Source organism: Xiphophorus maculatus, chromosome 16, assembly GCF_002775205.1.
Source record: "Xiphophorus maculatus strain JP 163 A chromosome 16, X_maculatus-5.0-male, whole genome shotgun sequence".
Classification (NCBI taxonomy): domain Eukaryota; kingdom Metazoa; phylum Chordata; class Actinopteri; order Cyprinodontiformes; family Poeciliidae; genus Xiphophorus; species Xiphophorus maculatus.
The window spans coordinates 22,425,092-22,447,567 of record NC_036458.1 but is presented as its reverse complement, the minus strand read 5'-3'; the positions used below and the strand labels follow the sequence as shown (position 1 = coordinate 22,447,567).

The following is a 22,476-nucleotide window of genomic DNA, read 5'->3' as shown; positions in this document are numbered from 1 at the left end:
GAGAAATTTATGAGGGCTTCAAACAGAGTAATGAGTGGATACTGGGCACTGAAGTCTGAAAAGAAGTCTGTATTTATTTCGACCATGCATAAAAAAATGTCAGAAAAAGACATTTAGAAGAACAGGAATAATACTCAAATATGAAAATGAAAACTTTCATATTCAGGTCGAAATATCTTGCCCAGTGCAGTCATGCATTTCAGTCCAAATATGGGATCCAAATATCTCCATAAACACTTTCACATCCAATTTTTCCTTGACTGACCTTTTGGATGTTTTTGTTTTTTATGTGCACAAAGAAAGACTGAAACAGTTTTATTGACCATTGGATTCCTGGTCACCTCTCTGACCAAAGACCTTCTTTAATCACCATCAGTGGATAGTTCTGGTGGTTCCCAACTTCCTTCATTTCCAAATAATGGAGACCAGAGAGCTATTCAGGAGGGTGAATCGTTTTTGGTATCCCTCCCCAGAGCTATGCTTTCACACAATATGTTCCTATCAAGATACAGAAAGCTGTCTAAAATTAATAAATTCAAATTACATTGTATATATAAAAATATGATCAACAAAATCTTTGAAAACAACAGCCAGACAAGATAAACCACATTAAACCTTAAAATTAAAATGACATATAGGACAATAAATAAACAAATAAATAGATAAAAATGAATGAATAAATAAATAAATAAAGTTAAGTTTTGTTCTACACGTGTTGTGTCTTCTTCACCTTCCATATAGCGTTGCCTCCACAGTCCCGGTTCGTAATCGCGTCGCTCTGCAACGAGATCTCGTGGCTACCAGCTCTGCCTCCCTCACTGCTCCACCAACTTGTCACCAAAGATGGCGATTTGCTGAGTGCTCATGGATACACACATTTGTCGGTTAGCTCCTATCGCACCCGAAACGCCAACTTTAAAAACTAACTAACTGCTTAGCGAAGCAACTGTTTCTCCATCGGAAGGAAATCTGACAGGACGTCAGCCGTCGCCGCCATGCAGATCACGCTGAAAACACTGCAGCAGCAGACTATTCAGATTGAGATAGACCCCGAACAAACGGTGAGTGGCTATTTGCTAACTAGCGCAACTAACACTGCTAGCTGTGTTGCCTGTGTTTTAGTTTGCGGTGGACCGTGCAGCTTTGAGTGGTTTGTATATTCGCGTAATTTCGGCAAAAGTGGGGCGTATTTACCGCACAGTGGCAGCCCTCCTTAAATTCCGAAACAACGCGACACCTCAAATCCATTACGGGCTAACTTTAGCAGGCTAATGTTGCTACCGTTAGCTTGACAGCATACCAACAAAGTCCCTCCGACGCAGCCATTAATAACTTATTTGACATTCTAAGTTTGTCGCCTGGCTATGAGGTGGTCGTTGCTCATTTTATGCCACGACTTGACGTAGTTTTTTACCCTGAAAGCCCAATACTTACAACATGAACAAGGGGGACGCTAATGCTAATGCTTATGACTCTGCCAATTATGATTAGCTGTACAGCTAGCACAGTGGGGAGCTGGCTCAGTTTAACATGCTCTCGAATGTGGGGTGTATCGTGTGAGTCAAATGCTAAACGACCAGTCGGCTTCTTTACTGTGGTATTACTGAGAGTTATTCCTGTATTTGAACTTTATAGAATGAGACGCACAGAAATGCAAAGCTAGGACTCAAAACTAAAGTTTTTATTGGGGGGTTAGAGAGTCAGTCACTGCTCAGTCATTTCAGAAATGTAGTTGGGCTGTTTTGAATGAGGCTTTAGCTGCTTTTCAGTTCTCTTGTTTGAAGTATTTCGGCACTAAACAGAGTGCCTTGTAATCAAAAGCGTTTCTACTTTTTCCACGTTATAATCCAGTGAGTGTAATTTAATTCAATTTTATGTGAGAGACCAACGCAAATTAGTGCATAACTCTACAGTGGGAGGAAAAGTTTTTTTAGTTTTCAATTTCTTCATAAGCAAATGAGTGAAACGTTTTTATATTTGTATTTATTCTGATACATCTATGTCAGACTTTGTGTTCAGAATGATTTATTTTAATCTCAGCATAAAACCAGCCGTTCTGTGAAGCCTTGCAAGTTTATTAGAGGACAAACGTCATCGTGCAAAACATGGAGTACGTTAGCACACATAGAGCATGAAACAATATGTTAAGTTTTAAACAACTCATAAATTGCGGTTCAATCCATCATCCAAAAATAGAAATAGTCTGACACAACTGCAAATCTGCCAAGCTGTGACTGCAAACCTCAACTAACACACTAGTTTGAGGAAGGCGTTTATCCAAGAGGCTCATGGTAACTCTGGAGGAGCAGCAGAAATCCAAAGCTCAGTTTTATTGACCAGGTTAAAAGTCTTTTTGGATGAAAAACATTGCATGACTCAAACTAACAATGCCGGGTTGGGACGGGGTGCAGAGGTAGAGCGGGCGCCACATGTGGGCTAACTAGGCGTCGACTCGGCCAGTTCAGCCAGTTATTTCCTGGCTGAATACTAAAAAATAAAGGCCACTAGAACCACAGAAAAACATTTTTACAAAACCTAACAGCTTACCAATTTAATGCCAATCCTCATGAGCTTTTGTTCTGCAACTTTTACATAAGTTACTGAATGACTTACAACTGATTGGTTGAAGCAAAGACACGTGTGGAAGTTGTAGAACACAATATTGGTGCATGGTGGTGACGGGATCATGGTCAGGGACGACGGCTGGAGCCAGGTACATGACGGTCTGTCAGAGGCTGGAAAGGACTTGAGATGAGGGCGGAGGTTGACTTTCCTGCACGACGGCATATTTATGTTAGAACGGCCCAGTCAAAGTCCAGACCTAAATTACAATTAGGAAGGTATTGATTGAATGGGCGTCATACAAATGCGTAAAAAAAAAAAAAAAATTCTGCAGTTGAGCAAAGCATGTATCTGTTTTCTTCTACTCGCACATAACCAGAGTGAAACTCCATGAAAGTGTTTGAAACGTGACAGAATGAACTACAGGTCAGATGTTCTCAGTGGACAGAAGATTTTGAGTCTGTGGTCATGCATCTCGTCCACTCTCTTTCGTCAGGTGAAGGCCTTGAAGGAGAAGATCGAGGCTGAACGGGGAAAGGACAACTTCCCCGTTTCTGGGCAGAAGCTGATTTATGCCGGGAAAATCTTGCAAGATGACACGCCTATTAAAGACTACAAGATCGACGAGAAGAATTTTGTCGTAGTGATGGTGTCCAAGGTGAGGTTAGGGATTAATTCAAGGCCGTTGTTCATTTCACGCTTCTTACGATGTTTAGAAAGGAACATGGATTTTCTGGACTAAACGGCTGTTTTAGCACAGCGTTCCTGTATAATCTGAAATTATGAAATATAGCTCTATTTATTCTCTGGATTTTGATGATAATGGGTAAATGAGAATTGGCTTTTGGAAATTTTGTGGATTTTTCAAAGTTTATTTATTTCTTTATTTTTTTTGTATTGCAGTCGTTTTTCACAGTGAGATTTATGTTCAAATTGACTTTCTTACTTCTGTGTGATGTTGCATCACACCTTGATTTGAATATTTTAGTCAATATTCTGTTTGTTTTTTTCAAGTACTGACTGAAAGTGTGCTTATAGAAAAATCAGATTGTGAAATGAATCTGTGGTTCTTAAACTGGGTCTGGAAGATTTTGAACTTTGGGGGAAAAAAATCTATTTTTTGATGCAGTCATCAATATTCAACACATTGCTTTTAAAGAATCAGCATTTTGTCTTTTAAAATCCTCCATTCCTTCAGTTATTAGGCAAGTCTGTTTTTTTTATTTTATTAATCAGCAGCCAGTGCTCTTGGTTAATCCAAAATGTTGTCACCAGACAGCAGAACGGTCTCAGCCGTCCCCACAGTGCCCATGTCTCTGAATATGCTGTTCTTCTTCCAGGTAGAAGTTTATGGAAAATGACTGAACTCAAACGTAATGACTTCCTGGTAGCTTCACGTTGATTCTGCTCAAATCCATGACAATTAATTTGCGGGTTTTCTTTCCTGCGTCTGTTTGCAACAGAACGTTTGACGGTTCTGTGATCACACTGCTGCATCCCTCTGAGAGACTTTTTTTTAAATTTTTATTTTATTTTGCATTTTTAGACTCAGCTTAATCTCTATTGGCCCATTTTGGCAAAAAAAGAACCTTAATAATTATACACACATTGATATATGATGTTGACTTATTTAGACCAAACCCTCCCTTATTACACAGATACTTATTACCTTCTATGCTTAAGCTGACCCATTATACTTCCTTTAACCGGTTAGTATAGACATATGGGCTGTGCAAAACAACTTCATGACATTTTTTTGCACAATAATAATAATAATTTACTCTTAGTTCTGCCTATTCTGAGCTCCTTTCAGAATGAGATGTTTTAGAGTGTCTTGTCACGTTAAAGCCAAAAAAGCTGCTGCTGGCCACGCCCCCCCCCTGTTCCCTAACCCAGTATTTACACTCACTCGTAAAAATGACTGCAAACAAATTATACAAGCGGACATCTTTCAAAAGCAGAAGTGGAGCCTCCTGCACAACCAGCAGCAATTGGTTTCTGGATGGCAAGTCGGCAAATAACACTTGTCTTTTCCAGCAGCCATTGTAGAGCAGTAAAACCAGCTGTAGCTCCACTTGGGTTGCTAGGTGACTCAACAATCAGGAGTTGTTTTTAAATGGCTCATTTTCCACACACCATGTAGACTTACTGCCAAAAAACAGCTGGGTGTTTGTTTTTAGAAGCAACAGAAACATCAAGTGGAAATAAAAAAAGCAAATAAAATGAGCAAAATGTAAATCTTGCATAATTGGTTAATAGGTCACCTTAAATCAATGACGTTTATCCCTGTTGGAGTTAGAAAATGTGCCTGAAGATGATGACATGGTGAAATCCTCACCTGGCTGATAATTGTGCACACAGTGTACAGGCTGTAGAAATGTGTTTGTTTGTTTAGGGAACCAACAGATAAAACTACAATTCAAACACATTAAAGGTAGAATGTGCAAACAAACATGGAAAATTGTGGAAAACGTTTTGATTCTGCGCTGGAAATTCTGTAAGAACCCTGTTCCCAGAACTCTTATCGTTCTCGTGAGTTGAAATGTTTTCTTTTTGTTTCGATTTAGTTTTCTAATATTTTTCTCTTTTGACTGTTTTTGACTTCATGAAAGACTAAACCTGCGGCTCCAGCCTCACCGCCAGTCTCAGAAGCCCCCAAGCCGCCTGTACAAGACTCTGGCTCCACCTCCACCCCCGCCCCGGCTACAAACCCCGCTCCGGCCCCCGCCCCGGCTCCGGCCCCGACCCCCGCAGCTGTCCCCATTTCTTCAGAGGAGGCCAAACCGGAGCCCAACACGGCAGCCACAGAACCCCAGCAGCCAGCCAGGTAGAGCTGATGTGGAAGAGAAACAGGAACCATTTCTAATTTCATTTCATTATTAAAAGAACTAATTCAGTTTCTATGTCGTTGTGACAACAATATTGGTTCCTACCATATTACCGTTCCACTCATGTTTGATATTAAAAGGCTGCAGCAGTTCAGGTCTCTGCATGGCTCAGCTGATAAATTGGTCTGAAAAGTCTCTACATCCTGGAGCAAACCGCTTTAAATCAATAGTTTTCTGCTGAAGTGAAACTTTTACTTGTTCTCCATGTGCTAAAAAAGAGGTGAACATGTGTTGTGTATGTGAAGGGAAAGAATGTGAGAGGGAACGGATCTACAGGAACAGTTTTATTTTAATCAAATCAAAGTTGACTTTTTACCAGCCACATTCAGACGGTAACTGCAGCCTGCTTTAGTTAAATGTTTTCTTTATTCTGGTTTTTTCTCTAGTCAAACATTGTATTTTTTTTTTTAATCTGCTGAGCTGAAATAGATTTTCTTATATTTATTTAACAAGCTTAGGAGTTTTTTTATTTAAAAAAAAAGCCCATTCTTCTCTGTTTCTGTTTAAAACGTTTGAATTTGCTGAATTATTTGAATCAATTCTCTTCTTGCTAAAGTTAGTTTTAATAAAGTTTATGTCTAAACCGCTTTTCACAAACATAACGTCATTTAAATATACTATGCAATAAAAAATCAACTTTAAGTTGCACAAATAATTTCATTTGTTCTTTTTGAAAAAGAAAATCCTACTTTGTCACTCTTTGCAAGACATGACAAAGTTAGAATCTTCTTTCAGGCATTAAGCTCAACTCTCCCTCTAAAGTCTGATGTTTGTTGGTGTCATGCAGCTCCAGTGGTGTCAGTCAGGGCCTGGACGCCTCCTCAACGCTCGGTAGGTACCACGCCGCTCTAACGCCACGCTGCGCACAGCAGCCGCCACCGCTTGTTGAGCCCGACAGTTCTCTGACCTTGTTATTGAAGGTATTGTCGCGCTGCTGCGTTTTTCTTTCCACATTGTCGGCCAGCAGCTGCTGCTGCCGTCAGTCGGGGGATTTACAGGCTGCGCTGCGTCGCATGCCACTCCTATGTTTAGAGGCTGACCACAGCGAGCCCTTCCTTGTTGCGGCGTCACAGAGAGTGATGAGGGGGATTCCCGTCTCACCCTCAGACAGAGAGGGGAAGTGGAGTCCGTCACGCTGCCGGCCCACATTATGCTGCAGAGGACTTGACATGGAGTTTTCCGTTACGTTTTAGAAGTGGTGTCCTCATAGATTGACTGATATAAACCTTAAATATGTAAAGTGAATAAAATTCTTCTTTGCATTGCGTATGTTTTGTATGACGGTCTATTTAAAGCCCGGGTAAACTTAGCCTCAGAGTAACAGTTGTTCTCCAAGCATCTTTGCTGTGAATGCAGCAGCTTGTAAATGCAACATTTTCAGCTTCAGATTGACAATCACACCTGATTGTGTTGCTGCTTTTGCAACGTCTGAAGGCAAATAGGAGTTTTGAAAAGTGCTGAGGTAGACATTTAGAAAAAAAATCTGTGTGTTTGCTGTAGAACTGAGTGAAAACCAAAGCATCTGACTTTCCTGTGATGAGAAACAACTTCTGTCAACAACAGATCTGTAGTTTGTTGAAAAAAATCAAACATCAAAATTATTCCTTTTCATTTCTCAGAAAAGCTTTTGCTTTAATTTGGTCATGTCATTGTTTAGCATTTCACTTCTTCGCTAAGTTGGAGTTAAAATGTTGTCAGTTTCCAGTTCTTCTATATGTCATCCTTTAATCTTTTAAAAAGAAAATATCTGCAGCTGTATGGTTTCTTGCTAAAGTATTAATTGTGTCATGAAACAAACCTCTTTGTGTCAATAGGTGACTTTTCATCAGAGCTGACAGGAGTTTCATACGGGGCCCCACAGGGTTCCACCTGGGGCCCCTTTGATTTAATATCTACGCTCTGCATTTAGCTCAAATTATAACGAGCTATATTAGTTACCATAGCTACGCCGATGATACACAGCCGTATATTAGTGTCACCAGGTGACTCTGAACTCGCTCAATAGATGAACAAATCATCCAGTTCATATCTAGAAATATGAAATCAATAATTCCCACTGGTGAATTTCCTGGTTTGTGTGCATTTTATTTTATTCAAAGAAAACTTAAACAAAACAAAACCATTAAACTTTGAAGTCTAAGATGTAAACAGCAAAGTTTAGGTGGAGTTCATATATTTTTAAAGCAGTTGTTTTTTTCTGATATCAGTCAACAGTTTTTGCTGACTCATGCCTGCTGCTCTAGTTGATGCCAATAAACTAGATTCCTTCCTGCTGCCGTTGTGTCTGCAGTGACTGGAGCCGAGTACGAGGCCATGCTGACAGAGATCATGTCTATGGGCTACGAGAGGGAGCGAGTGGTAGCTGCACTACGGGCCAGCTTCAACAACCCTCACAGAGCGGTGGAGTACCTCCTCACTGTACGTCTCACACACACACACACTGAACTAACCATTTTAGGAAGAACTCCAGATTGGTCTGAAATGAGTTTTTTTCTGGCCGTGTAATCAGTTCAGAGGTCAGAATCGATCAGGACTGTGGACTCTGACCTCTTTGTTCTAATTTAATGTCGAGTGTTTGAGTGTTTACAACCAGAATCCAGGAAGTGTGCAGGGCTGTGTGTGTGTGATGTGCATCGTTTGGTTCCCAGGGTATCCCCAGCAGCCCAGTTCAGGAGAGCAACCCACCGGCCCAGGCCCCCACATCTGGCCCCACGGAGCCTCCGTCTCTAGCAGAAGGTACGATGCAGCTCTTTGTCTTCTGACTGAGAAATGAAACTCATTTATGTTGGTTTGTCTGCATGGTGGGATAAAAAAAAACATATTTCAAAAGAATCTCACATTTCAAGTAGAAATGTGAGAGTCAGCCTTTAGGTGTGAGCTTATAATGCTCAATGCTCTGCTTGGTTTTCCAGGAAACGCTTAGGAAGCCCATCAGTTTGCTTTAAACGATGGAGGAAGCTGCTGAGCATGTTTAATACAACAAGAACCAAAGAGTTCTGATGAGGAAAGCTCTGGGTTTATAGGAAACCCTGTTAGAAAACGTGTGTGTGTGTGTGTTTCTGTTCATGTCCTGGTGATTTATCTGGTAAATCCTGTAAACTTCAACACACTAATAATAATTTAGACTTTATTGGGTCTAGAAGAGGCAGTTTATGTGCCAGCTAAGCGTCCTGATCCATCAGAAATATCTTACAGTAATAATGATACATTTTATTATTATAACACTTTTCTAAACACTTTAGAGGAATCAAGTAAATTTACAAATGCAACGCCAAACCATAAAAAGGAGAACACGTAAATACTAGAAAAATCAGAAGTAAAAAATAGAAATAATACTAATAATAAAAGTGATTTATGACGGTGAACCGTATGAAGTGTTGGTCTCAACCTGAGCTGCTCCATTTGCTGATATGAAGTCAGAACCTGGATCTGGGAATGACATTAAAAATAAACTGGCAACGCTCCAACTCCATGGAGATTTCTGACTTGTTTTGCCCGGTGGCCATGGTAACTACTGTCAACAAGATACATTTCTTCATTTTGTTCCTTTAAACTCTGCAGCGGAGCTGAATTAGGTGTGTGGCCTTGAATTTGTCACATTTTAAGGACTAGAAGAGTTCCAGTCTATTTTCACTACTGATCCAGACATTTTTAGCTTTGAGTATTGACCAGTACTATACAGAAAAATGTTTTTACCTTTTCAAAGAATGTCGGCATGGCAACCCTGGCAGAGTGTGATCTACTCATCCTTGTAGTCCAGGACTGTTGGATCGTTCATATTTTCTGTTTTGACGTTTCTCAGCGGTTGCTTGGTTGTGTTGTGTGTGTGTGTGTGTGTGTGGGTGTGTGTGTGGGTGTGGGTGTGGCCCAGCAGGTGAGAACCCACTAGCATTCCTGAGAACCCAGCCGCAGTTCCTGCACATGAGGCAGGCCATCCAGCAGAACCCGGCTCTGCTCCCAGCACTCCTGCAACAACTGGGCCGAGAGAACCCACAGCTTCTACAGGTAACCCCCTCATGCACATGCTGCTTTTACATTGATACCCTACAATAAAAATTATTTTAAATATCTCCTAAAGCCAAAAAAAAATCTAATTAACTTAAATTTCTCAAAGTCTTTACTTTTGCTCGACGTGCTTTTTCGTTTTTCCCTCAAAATCCACGTGGTGATCAAGTAGAAAAACAAAAGGACTCAAACGAAATTGGAAGCAACTCCGACTCTTTCTGTCTGCAGCAAATCAGCCAACACCAGGAGCTGTTCATCCAGATGCTGAACGAGCCGGTGGGAGAAGGAGGCGACGCCCCGGAGGTCGGCGAGATGGGGGCGGCGGGCGAAGAGGGCGCGCCGGTCAACTACATCCAGGTCACACCGCAGGAGAAGGAAGCCATCGAAAGGGTGAGTCTGATGGGGAAAATTAGGAACGCACCGACTGTGGGCCACTGGCCAATCACTACGTCACCAATGTTTCCGGATGACAAATTGTACCAGAAGTTATTGCGATAAACGATAATGTTGTTGTTTTGAAGCCATTTTAAAGTAATTTATTGGAGAACACATTCTCGAAGGTCAGTGAACTTTAAATTCTGGTGAACATTCGACACTGGAACTGGAAGACATTTTAAACATCCAAAAATAAACAGAACAACAGGAACAACAGATTAAATGAGTTCTGAAGTTGAAATTGTCCTCCAGAAGAAGGGCCAGTTGAGGCCAAAGCACCAGACTGAAGACTTTGGTCGTCCAGTTTTTAGTGGAAAGTGAGAAAAGAGAAAAACAATAAACCATTTATTGCTTATTGCAACAGGCCTACCGATAACCAATCTTTAAAAAGCCTGACCATTCAGTTCCAGTTTTGGCCAATACCAGTTTTTATTTCTTTACTTTTTCTCTTTCTGTCTGAGACGTCACAGTTGGCATCAGACCTTCACAGAGGTGGAGAAAATCGTTTCACACACAAGTGTCCACCAATTTTCCAAAATGAAGGAAATCGGTCTTCATGGTGCAAACACCAAATCCCATGTTGCACTTCTGCTTCCTGGTGCTAACCCCGCCTCCTCCTCTGTCTCCTCCCCCCTCCAGTTAAAAGCTCTGGGTTTCCCCGAGGCGCTGGTCATCCAGGCCTACTTCGCCTGCGAGAAGAACGAGAACCTGGCGGCCAACTTTCTCCTCAACCAGGGACTGGAAGACGACTGAACGGGAGCAGAGCTCTGCCCCCTCCCACCCCCAACACCACCACCCCCCTCCTGCCCCACCCATCCCACTGCTCCCCCCTTCCTCAGCTCAACATAAAGACTGCACCCCCTGATCTTACTGTACGACCTCAGCTCAAGCAGACAGGAGGGGGAGGAGGGGCCGGTTGGGGGGTGGAGGGTTAAGTGCAGGAAGGTCAGATTATGGGAGTAGTGGGGGGGAGGGGGGAGAAAAGTGTGGAAGAATGATGAAATCCACGTGAATTCCAATGGAATGAGTGGGGTCAGCTTAGGGGAGATCTGTAATTTGACTTTAGGTGCGCTTCGTGAACATTAGGGAGGGGGAGGGGCGGCGGCGGTGGTGGGGGGGCTGTGGGGTTGCGTGCTCATGTCTGCGTGTGTGAGAGTACTTGTCTGTGTATGCCTGTGCAAGATGGATGCGACACAGTTAGGCTGAAGAAGAAGAAAAAACCCAACAACAACGTAATCAAGCTGGCATCCTCTAAGGTCGTTAATGCTGTAGCTCAGTCGGTCAGTCGGTTGAACGCGCTGCGGCCGCATCATCAGCGTGTGTGTAAAAAAAAAAAAAAAAAAAGGAAAAAAAAACAACAAAAAACAAACCAACTGCTTTGTGTGTACCTCTGTAAGCATCACGTCCGACAATGAAATTAGAAGAAGTGACAGACTGGACTGTGCTGCCCTTTTTTTTTTTTTTTTTTTTTTTTAACATCTCTCTCTGTCCCAACATGGTTCTGGGGTCATGAAGTCAAAATAGGAACAAAACCATCACAGAACAGAATCTTTAATAATCACTTGAACTCCTGACCATCTGAGCGGGATGTGAAGAGTCCACACACACACACACACACGCACACACACACAGTGCCTGCCTCTTCATCACATCTAAAACTCTGGTTTCTGTTCCTGGTTTCTTATGACACTACTTATTAAATACTGACTGCACACGCTGCTCTCCTCCAACAGCTGCGGTTTCATTCTGAGCATAACATTATGATCAAACATTATTAATGACGGCAACTTGATCCAAAAACGGACATTTGGTCAGAAATGGAACAGCTCTGCATGTCTCAGCGGGGCATGGGCCGAATCATCATGATCACCGTTATAGAAAACGGCTTGTGATTAAAATAAAACACAATAATTTGTCAAATTGAACTTATTGCAATAGATTTATGAACATCCACTCGTTGTATTCAGATCTTATTGGGAATGCACCGATCAGGCTGATTTCAGTCCTGATTTTTATTTTTTCCCCCTACAGACTAACAGAAACAAATATGATCCAGGATATTTGAATGCAAAAGAAGGAATTGCAAAATTTAAATATTCGTATTGATGGCTCTAATGTTGATCTAACTTTTAGTTCTATATCTCAAGAACTTGCTGCTTGTTTCTAGGCTGCATTTAATCAGCGGTGTAGAAAACTGGCAGGTTTTCTACAGGGAAAACCATCACCTGATGATGGTCTTTTTATTCAGGATTTAGCACCAAACATGCTAAGATTGGCTGGATAATTAGGCTGCATTCAGCAGATCTTAGTCTGGAACTGTAGTAGTAATAATACAAAAAGCTTTACCTGAACAAGAGTGATGGATGACCTTTGACTCCAGGCCATGTCCATGTTTTCATCCAGGCATTTCTTCAGCCACCTTACTAGCTCTTTGCAGTAAGCTTTAAATTATAGAAAAGCATAATGAACCTTTTTGTTGTTTTGTTTTCAGCCTTGATTCTAACGGCCTGTGCCCAGTTTGACCACATGAAGTGTTCCCTAAAGAGAACCATTGACCAGTGTAGGATGACCCCTTCCTCCAGGCTTTGGACCGAAGGTATTGCGTAACTCCCCACTGGCTGTTTCAGCTGTACTCTTTAAATGTTGTGGTTTTTAATTTTGACCCGGATCACTGAAAGTGGGATTAGTGCAGAACGCTCTCTGTCGCTCCACCGTGAAGGTTTGGAGAACCTCGAGGCGACCCGGGTTCTGTTCTTCCACTGAGCGTTAAGAAACGGATTATATTTTAACTTTTATTTTTGAAGACTTCTCACCCATGGGATTTCCATTCAAGGTCGGATCCTAACCTGACCATCAGTGAGCGACTTAGGACTTGGAACCCTCTTTTTTTTTTTTTTTTTTCCAGAACATGAAATATTCACGCTAAAGTTCTTATTGTAGATATATAAGCATGAAGGACAAGGCCCTGGTTTGTTTTATGGGGTTCAAGAATAGATGCTGTTACCGGTAACACAAGTGCATTCTCTCTCTGTCTCTCTGGGTGTGTATGTGTGTGTGTGTGTGTGTGTGTGTGTGTGTGTGTGTGTGTGTGTGTGTGTGTGTGTGTGAAGGCAGCCTGTACTGATTGTTGTCCTACAGCATCAACATGATCTTAGACTGTGCTGTGCTACATTAAATATCAGCAGTCTTTCAGCTCCCTGACTCTGTGCCTTCACATCATTGTCATCTGCGTCTCACTGATCAAACAGCTGCAGCTCAATCAGGATTTCATCCAGCTTGGGTTTATTTCACTAATTCAGTTGTGAAAGGGAAACTATTTAAATTTGCAACGCAATAAAAATATCTTCATTGCGTACATTCTGATGATTGTTTCACAACTCGGAAGCCAAAATTTAACCACTGGAAATTAGAATTGATAAAACCTTCAAGGGTTTTTACTGTGTAGGTTGGACACAGATGGACATCTTTTCATTTAGGACAGCAAGACCTTTCTACAGATAAATATCTTGTTTAGCTTTGGAGTAATTAGAACCACAAACATCGACCTACTTTTACCCGAACCGAGAGCGTTCAGGCCAGTTAAGGAAATTATCCACCACAAGAAGTTAAAAACCTCTTATAACACCATCATGCAAAACATTTACGTATGTATCTACAACAATGTAAAAGATTACTTTGTTTTTGAGCAGATAAAATAAAAAAGGCACAAAAAGTTTTTTTTTAAATATTTTTGTTTTGCTCCCCGTCTGCTTTCATCTCAATGATTTGAATTCTCGTGGCAAACAGTTTGAACAGTTGGTGTGTACACTCAGGGATCCTTTTGGGTGAATTACTGCATCAGTGCGGTGTGGCGTGGACGTGACACGACTGCGGTTCTGAAGGGAGTTCTAAGGTTTTGGGACGCCATCAAACCAAGGTGAGAGCCATCATTATCTGGAGGAAGGATGCAGCCCTGGTGAACATTCCCATGAAGACGGTGATCCAATGTTATTCCAAATGCGCATTGACCCTCCGACCAGGAGGTCAACCAAACCACCCAGAATATCTCAATCTCTGCAGGTCTAGGTTAAGATCAGAGATCATATTTTAACTGTAGGAAAGAGATGCTGGGCAGAAATCAACCACTGCTGACCCAAAACAACAAAGACCCATCTCACATGATCTAAAAACGGCATATTGATAAACCTGAAGAATTAAGAATAACCAGATACTAGCATGGTGGGCCTTCAGGCTTGGCATTATTTACTTTAAAAGGCTTATTTAATACACCAGTTACAGCAATAGCATGGGTTAAGCTATGCTAGGTTAAAAGTTACATGCCATGTTAGGTGAAAGTGATTTCACTTTTTAACTGAATAAAAGTTGTCTACCATTCTTGTCTTTAAAGAAGGTAATTTAGTTGAGTGATTTGTTGAAACGCTCCAAGAATGAAGGAACTTGGTGCGACCGTGTGTGTGAGGTGCTTTAAAAAAAAAAAACTCGGCCTCATTCTGGTGCCCATCATCTGGAAATCTTTCCATTGCTGCTCCAGACAGAGTAAAGAGCCAGTAGACCAGAGATTACAGTCAAGAACATCCTTTTATTCAATCAGGTAAAGGCATTGCTCTTTTCAAACTGCGTTTTATTATTATTATGGAAAAGAAACTGTAATTAACACATGCATTTCACCACGGGCTCTGGGAGGGGGGCCTGTGAGGATGGGATGCTGCTCTGTAGAAAGGATGGGGGAGAAGAGAGGGGCGCTCTCTGCTGGAACTGGGTAAGAAGTGAAAGGATAACCAGGCGGGTTGGAGTCACTGGACCGCTAATCTGAGCCCAACAGAACATGTTGGAAACAAGGTGTGTAAAAACAATAAAGATGGTTACGGCTGGCGCAGAGGCAGATTCTCCAGACACACTCCTTAAAAAAAAAAAAAAAACACACGGGTCTCTGCAATATGAGTGGCTTCTTGTGACAGCATGGTTGATTGTTTCATTAAATTGACTGCAAAAAAAAAAAAAAAATCACAAAGTGCCAGAAACCAGAAAACTCCCAGCTGATAAGTCTGAATGTGAACCTTTCAGGCTCTGACTTCATCAGTTGCGATGTTTTTCTAGGATCTTCTTCAGCTAACCTGCAGCGAAACATCTGCTGTTAGCGCTCTTCTGAAGGAATGCTGAAATAGAAATAAGTGGCAGGACTAGAAACACTTTGCTTCTCTTCCAGAGTTGGACTCTAATCGAAGTTGGTAAAATTCTAGAAAGCCAGATGTAAGAAATGCCGTTTTATATTATTGCGTTTCAAAAACTGAATGAACAGGATCACAAATCGACATTTTACTGGTTTAACCAGACATTGTGAGATGCTCTAATGAATACTTCAAATTTCAAACTTTAAATACATTTAACTTTTGTGCAGCGTTGGACTCAAGATCTCACACTTTTCTACTTCTAGAGGCATTAATGTATTTCGAAATTTAGAGTCAGAAAATCTGACTTCACAATACAGACAATTTCCAAAAACCCAAATCACGACACTCTGCTATTCCCTAATAATTGTAAGACATTGTTTTTATTGGAGCGCGTTGCCATTTCAGCTCCTTAGTTAAGTTTTCTTCTTTTCTTTTTAATGCTGAGAGAAATGTAGAAAACTAATAATCACGGCTGTTTGTTGCCATCGTCTCTCATCACGTGCAAAGGAAGCTGTTCTGTCCTTAGCTTTTCAAGTATCTGTTGGCCAAGTCTCTATTGCACTTGGAAACGTGTCTAAAAATCATAACTTTCCAATCATTAATGGAAAAAAATACTAGTAAAATATTTGCGTTCATGTGGGCAGAGTCTTTATCCTTTCCTTTCAAATATCTGGTCACACACACACATTATTCTAAAGATTTCTCCACAATAGGCAGAAACAAAAACCAAGAACCCCCCCCCCCAAAAAAATGTATGCTATCTATGCTAGCAGTCCCGCTGGTTATCACAGCCGTGTGTTCTTACCCCTCCACCCGGAAACGGCCCCCTCTCGTCGGCCCCAACCCGCCCATGCCCCCGGCCCAGCCCAGAGCCTCGTGGTGCAACTTGTTCACTTACATTAGCTGCTGAATGGAGAAGCTGGAGAAGGTGGGTATGGTAATACAATGTGAAGCGTACAGACAAGGATAACATGTGAGCTAATTGCATTCTGCTCAGACAAAAACAAAACAAAACAAAAAAATCTTTGCGTAATTTTTTTTTTTTTTTTACGTTTTTCTTTTTTTAAACCGCGCTGTAGAGAGAATAGGGAGGAAAGAAAGTTGAGGGGAGAGAGAGAGAAGGATACGCAGCTACAGACTACTCCAGTGTCCAAGATAAACAGACGACAAGATACAGAGGAAGAGAAGCAAGACGGAGATTATTTTTTTTTAAACTTTTTTTTTTCAGCTTTTCTATAGTATTGAACAATAAAAAGAGCAACTAAATCACACCAATTTCCTTTAGTACTATGTATACTGCTTGAAAAAGCTTCAAGAAGAAGAAGAAGAAGAAGAGAAAGATATAGAAATATGAGGGAGGGACTTCTTTTCTTTTGAGACGGGCACTCAGGAATACAAGATGGAATCTGTGAACAAAAGGCACTTTTTAGGGACAACCTTTAAAGATGCTCTGAGTCTATAACACTACGTCACCAAACAAATATTTATCATCATTTACAGCTGGTGGGTGTTCGGGGGAGGGGGACTCGGAGGGGCTTTCAGGTGGGGCGGGAAACAGGGTTCGAGTTGCCAATGACTCGGATGACTAGAACCCCGCTGGCCGAAGACGGAGGAAACCCTGGAAAGCGAGTCACAAATGAAGACGTCGTCATTTACAGCATGTTGTTGTTGTTGTTGTTGTTTTTTTTATCTTGTTGTCGTTCAGGAACAGGAATCCAGACTTGTGCGTCTCCCGGAACATTGGGAAGATCTCGTCTCTGTTCCACGTTAGGATCTCGGGTGGGTAGGATAGAGTCCGCAGGAAAAAACAAATGACAATTTTTACAAGTTTTTTTTCTTTGTTTTTGTTGAGGTTTTTTTGTTTTTTACAAGAGGATGTGATTCTTCTTTCTGCTGTTTGTAAAGGTTTGGGAGAGAAAAATGCCTTTTGTTACAACAACCTTTCCGTCCAATGAACACCCCGCTCCCCTCTCCCCGGTAAATACAAAGAAATAGAGAAATGCATGATTTCCTAAAAATTAGTTTTTATGATAACACTTAATTTTGTTTATTATTATTTATGTATAATAGAGACTGAATGTACTTTATTCTTTTACGAAAGCACCAGTTTTCATAACGATATATATTTTTACGAGCTGCGAAATTGTTCCTTTAACTCCCGTCAATAAAAATGAATTTCTTTTCTTGAAAAAGTGATAAAAGGAAACAACGAAAAAAAAAAAAAAGGAAAACTAAAACAATGTCCCCCAAACTTTTTTTTTTTCTTTCTCATTTTTTTTTTTTTATCTCACCGCTCGTGTATTTAGAGTCCCGGAGCACGTGGACTTGAAAAACAAACGAACAAACAGGGAAAAAAAAAAAAAAAAAAAAATCTTAAGAGGGTTTCCCTCCTTTTTTTTTTTTTTTTTTTTTTTTTTTTTTGCGTGACACCCTCAAACATTCTCTAACAAACACAATTCCTCTACCAAGGCATTGCACATGGCTCAATCAACATACATCATTTAGTTTCAAGAACAACACGTCCCATCGAAACAATAAAGAAAAAACAAATCTGTTCGTTTAATTTTTAATCCTGGGCTACGGTAGCCGACACGCTACGTCTCTACCGATGGGGTTTCCGGCGGTCGTGGGCTTCGACTCTGCTCCGATTAGCGGTTTCCAGATGCATCCTATGACTGTGCGATGTATGCCATGCTTCAAAAAATAACTAGACTGCCACAAAGCTTATCTTGCAAACTAGAAAAAAAACGAAAAAAAAAAAAACCGTATATATCTATAAATATATATAAAAGTGTATTATATATCAAGATGCTTGAGATTATCTAGTGAGCTGTCATTGTTTTTTTTTTGTTTTTTTTCTCTCCATTCCCTCCTGACATTTTTTTTGTTAATTATTTTTTTTATTTCAATTACCATTCACTTATAGCTTATATGTGAGGAAAAAAAAAACAAAACAACCTGAATTCATGTTTGACAAATTGCATAATGGGAATACAGAGGCACTTCCTTTGATTCGAAAAGAAATCAGCCTACCGCCTTCGTCCAGCCGACCCAGTCCTCTCTACGAAGCGGGCGAGAGGTCGCCGGTCAGCTCGGCCGACTACGACTGCTTTCCCTGCGGCGAAGGAACACGGCCAGGCAGTCCAGTTATTTTGTGAGGTTGAATGGGCGTCCGGACTCAACGTGGGAGAACGCGAGCGCGGCGGGAGGCGGGAAGGGGGGGGTTTATATGTAGAAAAAGGGAAAAAAACAAACAAACAAACAACGTGACGAAGCGTAAAGGCCTCCACAGATTGTCTCGATTTAAGACTTCCCTTTGAAATCTGTCGCGTGGCGTCGGGAGGATTTATGCGATTAATACTGAACGGTTGTCATGAGTCTGTTTAAAATGTGACACGCTAAGTAGTGATCCATCTACTGTCATGCTTACAAAATTATTTTTTTTGACTTATACGATTGGCTGGCATGATTGTATCAGTGCAGTTATTTGATCTATAAGGGCTCTTCCATTTAAAATGGCTTTTGGGTGGAGGAGGGTGGGGGGGGGGGTGCTGGTGTGAGTGAGTGCATGCATTTGCTGTGGGGCGTAACCGTGACAACTATAAAATTTTACTGTCACAGGGCGTTGACAGACAAACTGGCACACACGTTTGACCCTTGACCTCGTAGGCCTCCGTTCAAACAAAAAAGAGAAAAAAAAAAGTGACAATCATTTTTCTCCGCAGTGTGGCCCCCTCAGCTCTTGGAGCAGCAGCCTATCTGGGAGTGTAAACAACAGGATAAACTTACAAATTGTAATTTTTTTAAAAATATAGTCGACTAGATGGAGATCTCGGAGCAGGTGTTTCTGTTGTCTAACCGGTTCAGCTTGTCTGTCTCCAGGAATAATACAAATAAAATAAATCCCGTGATTGTCAAAACCCCACTCGATTTTTCCTTTTTCCTACAGTAAAGGGCCTTCTGGTAGAAGAACAATTAAATCATGTCAATAAAACAATTATTTGGGATAATATGCTTCTTTGATTGCTGGATGAGGAAACTGATAACATCAGTAGGAAGCTACAGCTGACAGCTGTTAGATCAGTTGTATGTGAACCCGTTTTCTCAATCACACACGAAAGATGAAGCTTTAACTTTTGAAAATGAACTCAAATCCAAATTAGAGGATGTGATTTTTTTTAAGTGACATCCTGTGTTGACATCTTCACTTGTTCCAGAGGCTGAAGCTAACACGTTTGGGGGGGGGATAGATTTTTATAAAAATGAATATCTCCACCACATTTGTTTTAAAAATATTGTAGACACTTTTCAGAAAACCTTTCATCCACACCAAATCCCACAGACACGCCAGTGAGCGTTGTTTTAAACATGCCAAACACACAGGGGGCAGTGTAGCGCAAAGCTCAAAACTACGCCAGCCAACCAGAGTCCGTCAAAACAACCACGGCTTCCTGTTAGGAATTAAACATGGCGCCAGAAGGTTCATAAATGGGTTAAACTACTTTTAAATATCATATTGGAGTCTAAACTTAATAAGACACAAGATCATCTCAATTGGGATATGGCATGGATATACTGGCGCATCGTTTGTCGCAGGATTATCGATGGCGCACCACCTCTTACTTCCATTTCCTGTTTGAATAAATATCTGCTTGATTTTTTTTTTTTTTTGAGTGAAAAGATCGGAATCAGGCCGTTCAGACTGATGTGAAAAAGCTGGGTGTAGGTCGCATCCGAGCCCAAAATCGAGTCAATTTGGGTAACATTTGTGTGAATGAAGCCTAAAAAGACCACAGATAAACATCTGTTGTGTTAAAGTTTCCGTAAAAAGCCACTGGTTTCATTCAGAAAATGTGTTTTTCCCCTCTGTAAGAGTTTTAATTTGGTCAAAAATATTTAATAATTTTTATCTTGAAACATTTGGTAGAATCAAGCAAGAAAGAAAATAAAAACTCTCTTCGGATTGAAAAAAATGTTTGACCATGGATCAGCTGCTAGCTTCAGCCTCTGGGGCTAACGCATCTGCATTTAAAAAGCTACCAACTCCAGGTAAGACACTCACTACCTGCTGACAGATTTTCAACACAATTATTCTTTAAGTGTTAATTATCACAATCCACTGTGAGGCTAATCATTAGCACTAGCAACATGTCCATTAACAAGCGACACGTACCATCGGAAGTGCGGATAAACAGTTTAGCGCTCTAACCATCACTACATGTGACACGCACATCAGCCATTTTGGATTCTGAGATTGGGCTGGGTGAGGATCCAGTTCATTTGTCCTGCTTTTGTCTCAAATTCTGCCTTCCAAGTGGAAACGGACCACACAGTCAGTCAAAGTGTCAAGTAAATGCTAAGTGAATTAAAGTGCAATAACACCTGTAGCCACTAGGTGCTTTTTCCTAACAACCTCAGACTTTAATCAGTCAAGTACTGACAAATGGTAGGTCAAACATATTTACCGTTTGACTCCCTTCTTCTCAAGCAAGTGATTGTCATCATTTTCCAGGGATTCTTAAGAATAATAAAAAAAACGAACTATAACCTCACGTTTTTGTTCAACCTAGCTCCAAAATCATTCTCCGTTTCCGCCATCCTGTCTGATACAGTCACTTCTTATTAAATACTCAAGAGATTTAAAGTTAACATGGCCGTATCCGTCTCTGGACACTGTTTTGATTTAACTGCTGTCTAACCAGCTGCTCACTGTAGCTCCCCATGGGTTTCATACCAATCTCCACATCTAAAACAGCAGGTGGGCATATTCCCCAAGTTCTTACAAGCACTATTTTTCTCCGGGTTAGCCAGCCGCTCCGTGTTCTTTGCCCCCCGACATATCGCTTCTTCTTCTCTCGCTTTAAGGTGCTGCCATTCAAATACAAAAACAATTAGAAAATAGTACAAATCCAAAAAGGAGTCAATTCAAATAAGAAAAAAAAAAAACACGCGAGGGAAAAAGAATTAGTCAGCGTTCATCTATGTTACAAAAAGGGGACGATTGGGGGCGAAACTCGTAGCTGCTGCCAATGGCGGTGAAATTTCTCAGCGCATCGTGTGTGGAGGGAATTTACTGAGATTATCGGGTAAAACAAAAAAAAGAAGGAAAGCTTTTACATATACATATAGAAATATCATGAACTGAAAGGTGGGAAATCCTGCAGTCATGGCACACAGACCGACAACGTTGTGAGCAAAGGGGAGACCAGTGATTGGCTGAATGGAACCATGCCGGGTGGAGGACGCCTGGAGGCTTCTTGTACCTTGTGGTGCGTTTCCTTTTCGTAGAACGTAAAAATCATCTCGGCGAGTGTGGTTCACCTCCCATGCCTCGTAGGTAAATAGTGCACATCGTTAAGGGTTAGTGTTGACTGATTCAGCTTGTAGTGCAACTTTAAATCAAGATACGGTTTGGCATGGTCGCTTGCTAATTTGTTGGCCGGGCAAGAGGAGCCAATCGGGTTTCGCTCTGGGCGATGACGAGATCGCAGGAGCCTGGGCCGCTGTTCTGACTGGACGCTCATCGTCTCATTTGGGTCCTGGGTTCGTTGTGGGTGAAGTTTTTGTAGCTTGCTGGACTGTTGATTTGTTTTTTCCGTAGCCATTTGTTTCACAATGCGTCCTTGGAAAGCAGGAGAAGCCGACCGCTGCCCCACGTCCGCTTGTCGCTTCCGCATCGCTGCTGTGGTTCCTGGGCGTGAGGAGGCCTGGGTACCGCGTCCTCCTCAGCTCCATCTTCCTCCCAGCCTCCTTCGAGTCCATCCGTTCGTCTTTCCCTCTTCACCCAAATCAGGTCCTCCCCCTCTGACTGAATATGTCCAGGGTTCCACTAGAAGCGTCATGCAACTGTAATTTCCTGCGTTGCTTGGTTATATTTCGTATCAGATGAGACGTACTGTCAGGGCTGGTCGGCGGGTTGGTAAGACAATTACTGTCGTCCTGCAGGTTGTTTCTCTGTTCTTTTTTTTTTCTCATTTTGAATTGTAAAGAAAGATATCTATTTGCTGGTTTGTGCACAGATCTTGTCAGAGGAACCAAGACTGGAGGAGGGAAAAAAAGGGAAAGGGAGAGAGGAGATGCAGTTAGTTTTGTCTTAAATGTTTTTGTAAATGTAAAAACAAGGTGAAACACCTTAACTACTGAATGAATTGATTTAATAGTTAGTGAAAATATTTTTTGTTGTCAAGCAGATTACAAATTTTGGACATACAACAAATTAAGCATCAATTTAGGGGCACAACTCTGACTGCTAGATGGCATCAAAATGCTTCCAATACAATCTTTGGTATGTGTAGAATATGCATCAACAGACCGTAGTGGTATACATACGTCTTACTGCTGGGTGATGGTTTTAGGTGAACAGTAGTCTACTAGGGATGCATCAAGATCCCGGGGTTCTTGCAATTTCCAGCCAA

General features: G+C 41.3%; 2 protein-coding genes across 17 annotated transcripts in view; one reads left to right on the top strand and one right to left on the bottom strand.

Moving 5' to 3' along the window:
* The first annotated feature begins 794 nt into the window (after nt 1-794).
* On the top strand, nt 795-13,092 carry rad23a (RAD23 homolog A, nucleotide excision repair protein). The gene is made up of 9 exons (XM_005802784.2): nt 795-1,061; nt 3,059-3,220; nt 5,175-5,389; nt 6,238-6,281; nt 7,741-7,868; nt 8,099-8,186; nt 9,325-9,455; nt 9,684-9,845; nt 10,530-13,092. The coding sequence occupies exons 1-9, from the start codon at nt 996-998 to the stop codon at nt 10,641-10,643; spliced, it is 1,110 nt and encodes a 369-aa protein (XP_005802841.1). The 5' UTR covers nt 795-995; the 3' UTR covers nt 10,644-13,092.
* A 1,357-nt stretch (nt 13,093-14,449) lies between these two features.
* The window catches only part of nfix (nuclear factor I X), a 210,039-nt gene continuing 202,012 nt past the window's right edge, over nt 14,450-22,476 (bottom strand). For all 16 annotated transcript variants that reach the window (XM_023348391.1, XM_023348393.1, XM_023348396.1 and 13 more), the window contains one exon: nt 14,450-22,101. In XM_023348391.1, coding sequence (XP_023204159.1) covers nt 22,087-22,101 — 15 coding nt within the window. In that variant the 3' untranslated portion in view covers nt 14,450-22,086. The remainder of the gene's footprint in view (nt 22,102-22,476) is intronic.

Excerpts from the sequence above, each read along its gene's own strand:
- rad23a (XM_005802784.2), top strand. The coding sequence starts at position 996 with ATGCAGATCACGCTGAAAACACTGCAGCAGCAGACTATTCAGATTGAG. Across the intron at positions 1,062-3,058 it reads AGATAGACCCCGAACAAACG|GTGAAGGCCTTGAAGGAGAA; the intron begins GTGAGTGGCTAT and ends CTCTTTCGTCAG. Across the intron at positions 7,869-8,098 it reads CGGTGGAGTACCTCCTCACT|GGTATCCCCAGCAGCCCAGT; the intron begins GTACGTCTCACA and ends TTTGGTTCCCAG.